This window comes from Corvus kubaryi, unplaced genomic scaffold, assembly GCF_017639235.1.
Source record: "Corvus kubaryi isolate FWS band 111438036 unplaced genomic scaffold, C.kubaryi_AGA036_p1.0 37341, whole genome shotgun sequence".
NCBI lineage: Eukaryota > Metazoa > Chordata > Aves > Passeriformes > Corvidae > Corvus > Corvus kubaryi.
Genome location: NW_024581112.1, coordinates 8,206,568 through 8,217,757, shown reverse-complemented (window position 1 = coordinate 8,217,757; position 11,190 = coordinate 8,206,568). Strand labels below are relative to the sequence as shown.

The 11,190-nt window shown below is 46.1% G+C and overlaps 1 protein-coding gene across 1 annotated transcript in view; it reads left to right on the top strand.

Annotated features, from left to right (window-relative positions):
- Window positions 1-203: 203 nt before the first annotated feature.
- The window catches only part of GAP43 (growth associated protein 43), a 53,216-nt gene continuing 42,229 nt past the window's right edge, over window positions 204-11,190 (top strand). Inside the window, exon 1 of the mRNA XM_042031782.1 lies at window positions 204-512. Within this exon, the coding sequence (XP_041887716.1) occupies window positions 483-512 (30 nt within the window). The 5' untranslated portion in view covers window positions 204-482. The remainder of the gene's footprint in view (window positions 513-11,190) is intronic.

Here is an 11,190-nt window from a genome sequence, read left to right as displayed (position 1 = left end):
CCAGCCCACCCCACCCCTCCGCAGCCCGCAGTGTCCCCTCTCCCCTGTCGCCTCTGTACAGTGGGAAAGTCGTTGGGTAATTGGGTCCAGATTGAAGATTTTAATTATTCATGAGGCTGGCGAGGGACTTGGGGGGGGGTGGGGGTGGCTGCCGGTGTGGGGGTGGGGTGGGGAGGTGACGAGTCAGGGAGAGCTGGTGAACAATTCTGGGAAGGGTAGGGAGGGAGGCAGGGAGAGGCAGCGTGTGCATGTGTGATGAGCAATAGCTGTGGACCTTCCAGTTGCTGCTAACTGCCCTGGTGTGTGTGTGTGTGCGCGTGTGCTCGTGTGTGTATGTGTGTGTGAGCGAGAGAGAGAGGGAGAGAGAGAGGGAGGGAGGGAGGGAGGGAGTGGAGAGGGTGGGGGGGAGAGATAAGAGAGAGAAGAGGAAAAGGAGAGAGGAGAAGGAAGGAAGAAGAAGGAAGGAAGGGGACAATACGATCATGCTGTGCTGTATGAGAAGAACAAAACAGGTAGAGCTTAAGATTTTTGTATTTCTTTCTGTTAAGAATTCTCCCAGGCTGCTGGGTGTCCGTGGGGTGCGTGTCTGCCTGAGTGTGTGAGGGGCTGGGGTAGGGGCTGGGGTAAGGGGAGGAAATTTCAGCTGCTTTCAGCAGACGTCTCTTTTGCAATTCTTTAGCATCTTGCGACTGAAGGTTCTTTTCACACCCTGCAACGTGACTGTTTTGCCTTTACGGGGCTGGTGATGTGGGGAAGGGGGGTGGCCTACATGTACATTTGGGGGAGCTACCAGAATCCCCCCTCTATTCTTCTTCTTCTTATTTTTTTTTTTTTTTTAATAGGGGCAGTTATATTGCCTAGGATTTTCTGTCTGTGGTTCTGAGGGTGTGGATGGGGCGGGGGGGGGGGGGGGGAGGGGGGGGGGGGGGTTGCGGCTGGCAGGAAATGTGATGAGATCTGGCTCTACCTTGGAGATAAAGGAAGCAATTCTTCATCTTATGCCAAAAAAGAACGGATGCCCAGTGAGCCTTGATCCCTGGGCAGAACGCTCTCAATTGCTCCCGTTTCTGATGAATGGGAGATGCTTTATGTGCCTGTGCTGTGAGGTGGCTCGGAGGACAGGTGTATTCATTTTTTTGTGTTACAACAACCTGAGCAAGAATTAGCCTGAAGGAATTTTTTTTTTTTAACCTATTCTATAGTGAAAAATCCAATTAATTAATAACAAAAGCATTAGCCTAAGGAGGGGGAGAGTCACCCTCTTTGCAATACCCTTCATAGTACAACCAGTTAGACAACTGTGCACCAGCTGGTAAAGAGACAGAGGACCACGCCTCTGTTAGCTCCGAACTCGGGTGGGATAGAGAAGCTCACGGTGTGAACCTGTTGGAAACCCGTTCATTTTCTTTCCTGGTAGCGCCCGGCTTTTGCTATAAGGGAATTGGGATGATGAGAAGGTTTGGGTGGTGGCTAGTGTTCAGTGTCAGAATTTTTGTGTCCAAAATGATAATGAAATTAGGAAAAAAAAGCTACTTAGATCATTTCCCTCTCACCCTTCCCCCTTTTATTTTGTGTGAAAGCCCAAACCTGCTCCTGATTAAGAAAGCCTGTTTTGGCTGAATCTCTTGGACTTCCTCGGGAGGATGCTGGATTTATGCAGTTGGAACTTTGAGGCAGGAACTGACCCTAGATATCTTTGTAAGACATTATAGAAACTTCCAAGAATTACGGATTTGTAGGAGCTCTGGTCCTTGTTCTGAGCACAAAACTCAGTCTTTAGGCACAGCACCATTCTGGTTACTTTCTTTATATATGCATACATTTCTGTGTCTTTTACAACGTAGCACTGCAGTATTCTGTTCACACGCTGACGTGAGTAACTACAGCACAGTGTTGAAAGAAGATTCAGGTTAAAGTGTGTTTCTGAATGGGGATGTGTGTGTTAGCAAACGAAGGAGAAATTTGTAGAATAATGGGGAGGGGCAAGTGATTGGGATAGAAAGAGACCCTGCGTCATCCTGTGTTTTTCCTCATGCAGGTTTTTCAAATGCTGTGCAATTAATGATATGCTCACTAAAATCTGGAAGGAGGGGGTGAAGGCTGGGGAGGGGGGAACACATTGCAGTCAGACAGCAGAGCTCGTTCTGGTGGCAAATACGGGATGAAAAGAGCAGAGGAGGAGAAGAAAGGCAGACGGAGGCAAAGTGACAGAGCAGTGGGTGGAGGTGCACTGCAAATTTTAAAATAAAGTAGGCGCTCTGGGGTTCTTTGGAGTCCGAAGAGAGCTACTGGGGAAGAGGGATCATTCTGCCCATACCGTCGCGGGTTGGGCATTAAAGCTCCCGAATGACGTTCTGATGTACCTGCTCTTTACATCCGTCTGGGTTTACTCCTGTCGTTGTGTATTCTGTGGTGTTTAGCGATGCGTGGCATGCGGGTACCTTGCTCGCACAGAGCCCTCTGTCCCCGCTCCCACACGAATCCACCGCATGGTACACACCCCTTTGCGCGTGCACGAGCAGCTCGCAGCCCCGCTCTGCGCGCCCTCGCGTCCGTACTACACGGATACGCACGGGCACACCGTGCGCTCGCTGCACATGCTTTCCTGAGCCTCACGCAGCCACACAACCCGATTGTGTCTGCCCGAGCGTATTCGTGGGTATTGCTGGGCTCGGAGCCCAGCTGCTGCCCCTGTACCTGAATACACACCGCAATTGCCAAACTGGCAACACAGCAGCTTGCTCGGGAAAGCTGATGATACACCAGAGAAAGCTCTGATTGGGAGAAGAAAAAGACCTCAGTTTTCAGCTTGTGCTCTTCCTCTGTCCCCACCCAGACTCTTCACAGAGAGAAAAAGACGGAATGGGTTTTTCAGCACTGGCAGGAGTTTTCTTCCCAAAATAAAAACAGCTCTCCTCAAATTATTTTTCAGGGGAAGTCCCTGGTGTCCCACCTTTCTGGCAGCTAAAGAGCAAAACGTTGAAATTACAGGCTTGGGCGTGGAAGAAATCTCTTCACATTTGTGTCTAGGTGTGCCTGTGTGTGTCTGTCCTCCCACCCCTCAGACACAAATATGTTCACACACTCATACCTTGCAGATTATTCTTTCTTGTGGGTGCGATGCCAGTGTGAAGAGTGAAGTATTTGACTGACTGACTGTGCCCGCCCATGAGAGATGTAGATAGCTAAGTGTTGTCATTTCTGCCTACAGCTGACTGCAGCTCTGAATCTGAGCCCACAAAATATTCAGCTGAAAGGTAGTATAACTGAAAGGCTGGGTCGAGCTATATCTGAAAAACTGAACTCAACCCTTACTGCCACTGAGAGATGCAGTCAGTAACACGCAGGGCTGGGCAGTGAGATAGGTGGCTAGAAATGCAAGTGTTGCATGCACTGCATTCTAGAACAGATGGACGTTATGGGGCTATGTGCTCGGTATTGGATTGCATGAGTGATTAAACAATAACCCGCAAGCAGGTTTCCCACTTGTGGGTGAGATGAGTCTCATTCATCACCAGCCATAGACGATGGCTTCCCTCCCATTCCGTCTTCTCCTCCTCACCCCAGCGCCAGAGAGCCAGCGGCTGCAAAGGTTTAAACCTGCCACACCCAGCAAATCAAAGGAGGGAGAGGGGAGAAGAGGCAGTCTGCGTTTCTTCCCCCTTCCACACGAGCAGCATGAATAAACAGGGCTGTACCTCTAAAGATGCAGTTTAATGCAATTGGAAAAGGCAAAAGCATTAGGGAACAGTTCTAGCAATTACAGCCAGCCGGCGAAGTGGCTTGTCATTCCAGGAACTGCAGAGGTGTACAAGAAGGAGGAAATGGAGAAAAAGAGAGAGAGGAAGATGCATGCAGAGTTAAGGTTTTCTTGCCTCAGGATATTAAAATGTCTCAGGATTCATTTAGAATAACTTAATTATACTGCACAATTCAGATGCTTCAAAACTTGCAAGGCGTGGTCTTACCTTTAAACACTGCCGTGGACAGAGGAAAAGGGGTATTTTAAAGGAGCCATACCTCTCCTCCCACCACTTGCCAGCATGGTGTAAATCACCACAGACTACTGACTTCAGGGCAGAGGCACTTCGTGTGCACCAAGGGAGAGTCTAGCCACTGCCTCTGCCTTTCTGAGAGACACTGAGCAGCTTCTCTGCTTCTTCCAGTAAACAATTGTGCCATGGAAGTTTAATTACTCCAGGTCCTTACTATTTCTCTTCCTGGGGCAATACCCCTGAGATTTCTACTGAGCAGGGTATCTCCAGAGAAACATCCCTCCCATCACCCTGTCCTCCACTGCCTTTGCTAACTATTAGAGACATTGATTTCTCCTAGATCATGTAATGTTCTTAATGGCACAGACAAGCCCCCCCCTCCTAGGGAACTAATTGCAGGCAGAGATTCCAGTGGGAGAAGGACAGCCGTAGTGCTTAGTGGGAAAGAAACCGGTCTGTGGATCCGAATTGTCTGTAGCCGCTTGCTCCTGAATCGAAGTCCCAGCAAAAACCAGTCAGGCAGTACCTGCTGGTATACAGAAGCATCCCTGTCTAGACGGCTGCAGTGAATCTTCTGTGTGACCATGCCAGGCTGGGGACACGTGTGCAGCCCAAGGAACCAACATGTATTATCTGAGGACTTGTCCTGGCCCAGTGCTGGGGCTGCCTGGATGATCTCAGAGCTGTTACTGCCTCAGGGTAAGGAAGTGAGCTGTAGCTCACAGACTCTGCCCATGCCATGCTGAGAGGGTGGTCTTGGGGATGAGGATGAGAGGGACTCCTCCTTTTGTCATGTGGCTTTGACTGACTACAGGGAGAAAGTGCAAAGAGTTTTCACCTCAAATTCACTCTAATTTCAGGCCAGCTGTCCTGGACCTTGAGATTAGCTCAGTTGGTTAGAGCATGGTGCTGTTACCACCAAGGTTGTGGGATCAATCCCTGGGTGGTCCATTCACTTAAGAGCTGGACTTGATGATCCTTGTGGATCCCTTTCGACTCAGAATATTATCTGGTTCGGGTTCCGTGATGCCATCCCAGGATCCAGTACCCGTCCTGCACAGACATTATATTTCCCTCTCCTCATTTCCCAGAGAGCAGGAATTTCTCACTGCTGGCAGCTGCCAAGTTGCAATGCCTTCTTGGGCAGGTGAACCAGGCCCATTGCCCCTTGCAAGATGAAGGCAGGCTGATAGTCTTGCATGATGCAAACAAAGGGTGTGTATTCCTGCTTGGATTTGCTGTGCTTGTGCTGTGAGGCGTGTGCTCCTCATAGTGACTCGTGTGCTCCATGTGCTGTCCACAGCAGAGGACATGGGGCAGAAGTGGTTTCTGCCTGATCTCTAGCAAGCAGACAAGTATCTGCTGAGGGATCGGTGCATTAACCGGTAAAACAGCAGCTATAGCCTGAAGGTTGCCTCTGCTTTTGGCTGAGATAATTTGAAACAAAAGCACCAGAATCACAGAATATTCTGAGTTGGAAGGGACCCACAAAGACCACTGAGTCCAACTTTTAAGTGAATAGTCCCTGTAGGATTGAACCCACAACCTTGGTGTTATTAGCACCATGCTCTATAAATGGAGGCCTCTGCATGGCTGTGGAAGGCTGGTGGTGCATTGCTGACTGCCATTTGCTCAGTGCATGCACTGCTGGCCCATGCCTCCTTCCTTCTGTACAACTCTCCCATTGTCCTTTTCCTGAACATAAATGACTTGTGATTACTTTGTTGTTTTGGGCTTCCTCCCTACACTGGGAGGGCTTTATTTGGATTTCAGAATGAACAATAACTCTGATGACAGTGCCAGGCTAAAGGCACCTGAGGATGAGAAACCTTTTGATGGCAGGTTTCTTTTTTGATGCCCTTTGGAAGTCACTGTGTGCTTCCCCTGTTTGCTGTGAATCTGACAAGTCTCATAGGTAGATTTGGCAGCAGTCCTTACCTGTCTGCATCTAAGTTTTGAAATCCCAGTAATCAGTGTTGTAAAGAAACAATCATAACCCTGTAGCTCTACACAGAGGAATGTCGGGTTGATAAGAGGAGGTTGGTGATCCAGAAAGGTGTGGTGGAAGGTACAAATGCTTGCTGGTAGAATATCTTGCTGTGGGAGTACCAGAGCAGGTATCCAGATGAAACACCTTTCAACATCTGAAGTCCAAAATCAAAGTCTGGAATCCATCCATGTTCATTTAATCTATAATTCCAAGATCCTCCTGAGCACACCAGGAGGGGACATGTAACCTCAGAGCTCTGATGGCCTCATGTGGAGAAGGTGTTTATATTTCCTTAGGGCTCTCTCTATCACCTGCTGAGTGTGTGTGTAAAACTTGATGGCTTTTCATGGTTGTGAGCACCCCAGGACAGTATATAGGAATTGGTTTAAGGAGAGCTGGTTTCTCTTTCTGGCAGGGCTATTAACCTGCTTTCTGACTTGATCTAAGCGTACATTCTCTGACTGTTATGGCCATCTCTGCAAGATGCTTCTTTAATTTGGAAACTAAACAATTAGTGTGGGGAAAAAAAAAGGATTCAGAAGCCCTCAAGTGAGAGATGCTTTAGACAGGCAAAGCTCTGCTTTATCCATCCTCAGTCACTCCTGCAGTGCTAGGATGTTTATTAGCCCCTTGAGTTCCTTTAACACAAACCATTGATTTTCTTCCCAGACGCAGGCTTTATTATAATGGACCAGAGCCTGAGAGTACGGCTACAACTTAGTTTTCTCCCCACTATTCACCAGAGTGGTAGCTCCTCCCTGACCAGCACAGTGATCCAGCCTACAATATGTGTGTGGGGTGAAGGAATAGTGTAATGAAAATAGTGATTTGTTTTTAATACAGCAAAAGGAATTTGTGCTCTTGGAGTTACACTGATCCTGCTGTCTCCACCTGTTACTCATGCTGTCCCTTCTCCCCATCTGTTCTGCTCCTTGACTTCCCCCTGCTCCCTTGACCATGCAGTCCTCCTGCCACTCCTTCTCTCCCCTAGCTGGGTCCCAGCCCTCTGTTATGCTGTGTTTCTTGGGGACTCCTGCTGGCAGCATCAGCCACTACTGCCAGGGTCTGGCTCCCTTCACCCTTCCTGGCACCAGTATCCGAAGGAAAACTGGGTTCCTTCTTTGTGCTCCAGTTGCTTTTGTATCTGCTCCAGTTCTCCACTTGGGCAGGAGTTGCAGCTGCTACAAATGAGCATCCCTAGACAGAGACAGCAAAGTGGTGCATCTTCACCTCTCACCTTGCTGTTGGCATAGGTAGAAGGTTGCCCAGCCCCACTGGCAGCTGGGAAGGCTATGCAACAGAAGCAATGCAGTACAAACTAATGTCAGCATTCCTGCTTTCCTGATGGTTCATGCTCCTTCCAGGCTTGTCCCTTGGCTTCTAATGCCACTGTTGGGTGGCAGGCTGTGCTCCAGCTGTATTGTTGGCCCAAGACAGAATGTCCTGAACCTGCCAACCAGGGTTGGTTGGCATTTATGTCTCAAAAGGGAGGCCAGGATGTACTTACAGTCTCTTAAATTATGACCAATAAATGTCAGTCCCGTTCATTACTCGTCTTGCAAAGGAAGTTTCTTGAATTAATTCCAGCCGTAATCACAGTATATCTCTATTTATAGAAAGCTGGGACATCTCACAATATTTAGGCATTCTCTCTGGAGGATACACCTTTCTGTAAGAGCTGGTAATTAGTAAAGCTAAAAGGCTCCAAAAGAATATCACTTACTTGGTTTGAATGCCCTTAAAATTCAGGGGTGCAGGGGAGTGTGTTTGGATCTGGACCCCTTCTCATAATCACCTAGAAGTGCTACTGTGCTCTCAGGAACTTCAGTTTTTTTATTAATTTGGATCATTTCTAGTAATTGGTAATGTACAGAATAATTTTCAGTTTTGATTACCCTTATAATTGTTAAGACTATTATCAATTAGCATTCAGTTCATCAGACTATTGAGTGGAGTCTAATCCATTTATTTTATTAATAGTATCCAATGACCTTATAAATCTGCAATGTTAAGTACTCCAGGGTGTGCAGGTTGGGCACCATGGTACTGTGCTGTACTCTTTTGCAGAAGAGGCCAGTCATTTATATTAATTCAGATTGAAATCATCAGGATGTAAACCACAATGGTTTTAATCTGACCATTGTTCTCCTTGTATCATTCCACCTTCTGTCTGCCCGCAGCTTTAGGAGTAAGGCATTCAGTGGTGGATTTATAAATAATTTAACAAAAAGTCACCTAGGTTTGGAAGGGTAGACATATAGAAACAAGTGTCAGTTGCTGATTTGCTGACAGTAAAATTGCAGCCATTTGGTTTCATGTGAGAGTGAAATCACCTGCTGAGCAAATGCAAGGAGGGCATCACCTGCTCCTTTGTGCCTGAGAAGAGTGGTGAAGCTGGGACACAGTACAGGAATGATGGGGAACTGAGGCAAGGGGGCTTTTAGAAGCTGGACCAAAGTTTACCCCCAGCAGGGATGCTTCACTGTCTTCCCTAGAACTGGGGACACCTTTCACCTTACCTAGTGTTAAAATTTTAATTCTTGGCTTGTTATGTTGGAGAAGTCAGACCGGCATGTTGCAACAACCTGGATGCACAGGCTGAGATGATTCTGTCAGAATGGAGGCTTTGCCTGATCAACGGTGAAAAACTGTGGCTTTAACCCTTCCTGCTGTTTGCATTTCCAGTGGAAAACCCAGAAGAATTTCAAGGCCTGCATAGAATTTTGAGGACTGACAACCAGAACAGAAAATTGATGTTTAATATTGACTGTTAAAATTGCAGTCAAAATCATGATAGGGATGCAACCAGTCCTGCCTAAAGCACATCACTGGCAAATGGCCTTTCCCTTGTATCCTAAATTCCACTCAGAATACCAGCTAGAAGAGATAAAACCCTAAGGAAAGGACAAATGGAGCAAGGAAAAAAAGATCTCCCCCCAAAATAACTGAAGAACTGAAGCCAGCTGAAATCTCCATGAAGTAAACAGAAGTTGGATAACTTCAGAGAGTAGTTAGCAGAGTTAATATGTGAAACAGTACTTGAAGCTCGCTCTTATATGGTAAAACTGGATATGCAGCAAAAAGAACCCTCCATTATGATGCTAGTGCACAAGATTCTGTAGAAGACAAAAAAAAAAGACAAATTAGTGAAAAATGACCCCCAATGACTCATAGGAACTTCTAGCAAATCTTCTTTTAAAGCTCAGTTAATTCTTACTTATATTCATTGTTTTCTTCCTTTCAGTGGTATGGTTCCACAAATCAGGAAGAGATACTATGAGACAATGCCTTATCTTGTAGAATTTCATTACTCTTTCATCAGGGTGTGACTGTCAAGAGGAGTCTGAAATGTATCACAGTATTTTACCATTGTTCTGAACTGAGAAATAAGGGATTGTTCTAAACTGAACTATGTTCTTAGAGGTGTCTGTCATAGGCTGTAGAACTTTAGAGCTTCCTTCCTTTCTAACTGTGGAGGTGCCTAAAGCCCTCAGATAATTACACTTAAAACTGTAAAGTCCCCGTCACATTAAAAGGCTGCATACTGGCATGCCTAGATGATCCTTAGTTTTATAACCCTCAATCAGCTCAATACACAGACAAATAAAATATTAATTGAGCCAAGCAGGAGAGTGAAATAATATCATCCTGACCCTCTCTGTTTATGATGCTCATGGAGAGGAGGGAAGAGCTGTGGTTGAAGCTTTACATCAAGCATTGTCAATAAGGCCAAAGTATTTTATGCCCATTTTACATATCTTCAGTAACATGATCAGCTGCAAGCTGATGGTTAAGACAGTTAACAGGAGCCACAAAGGAGGAAGATCAGGATCTAGGAAAAGGGCAGGACAAGTCAGGATGTACTGATGTAAGATCGTTCTTTCAAGTCATCCTGGCTTATTTACAAAGGTGAAGGAAATAATCTCTGAACCATAAGCTTTGAATGCTTTGAAGACTCATGAGGGCTGGATGAGGTGTCAGAAGGCTGAAAACAAGCAGAAGATAAGAAATTGCAGACTACCTGGTTTAACTTCATTCCTGGGGAAAAAAAAAAAAGGTGGAAATAATCAAATAAAGGAGATTATTAGGAGCCAGCACAGATCTGTCAAGAACAGATCACGTCAAACTAATTTAGCTTTCTTCTGTAACAAGCCTTGTGGATACAGAGGAAGTAGTTGTCATACCTTGTCATTTGTAAGGATTTTGACATTATCTCACAGTCTTTTATCATAAATGAAGCAAAGAAACATGTTCCAAAGGAAAGCATTACAGCAGGGATGCAGAACTGGTGTAGATAATTTTACTCAATGAGCAATTCTCACTGATTTCCTGTTGCAACGGAAGACTATTGAGCAGGTTGCCACAAGCTTCTGCTGTGGCCTGCTAGTGCTTCATATTTTCATTAAATACATTGTACTTTATATTACAATTTTAACCTGGATAGCTGTCTGGAGGAAGTGTTTTATAAAATCTGCAGATGGCATAGACCAGGTATAGGCTGGGGGAAACAGCTATAATTCAAGAAAAGCTTGTCAAACCAGCGACCTGGTTTGAACAGCATCAGAGTGAATGTGAAGTGCTCTCTCTGGGAATGATTCATAAATTGCAGCCAGTTGTGCATGGGAGACCACAGGCTGTCCTTCAGGAGGGAAGACAGGGTCTCTAGAGGTCCACAAGTTCAGTCTTAGTCTAGAACATTGTCCTGTTGCCAGGAAGGGAAACAGCATCCTACCAGGCTGTGCAAGTGGGAGCACAGGCTGCAGACACATCTCAGAAGCCTTCAGCTCTGATGTGCACATTTAGGACTCAGCTGAAATGTCCTGCCTTAGTCTCATACTGCACTCTAAGGAGGTATGGTCCAGCGAGAGGATGTGCAGACTGGGATAGTGAGAATTGCTTGAGGTCAAAGGAGAAAAGACTGAAATAATTTGGGTTGTTTGATCTAAGAGGAATAAGGCCAGAAGTGGTCCAGATGCTAGTCTAGCAAGCACAAGAAAATAGGAGTAATCTGTTCTTCCTGCCCCTGATGTATAAAACTAGGAGTAATGGTCTTTAATGGGATGTCCAAAAAGATTGTGATGCACTGGGATATATTGAGTAAACTGTGGAAGCTCCAGTCACTGAAGGGCTGTAAGAAGTACCTCTGGACCAGAGGATGGACTAAATGGTCTCTTGTGCTCTTCCAACACTATTTCATATGATTAT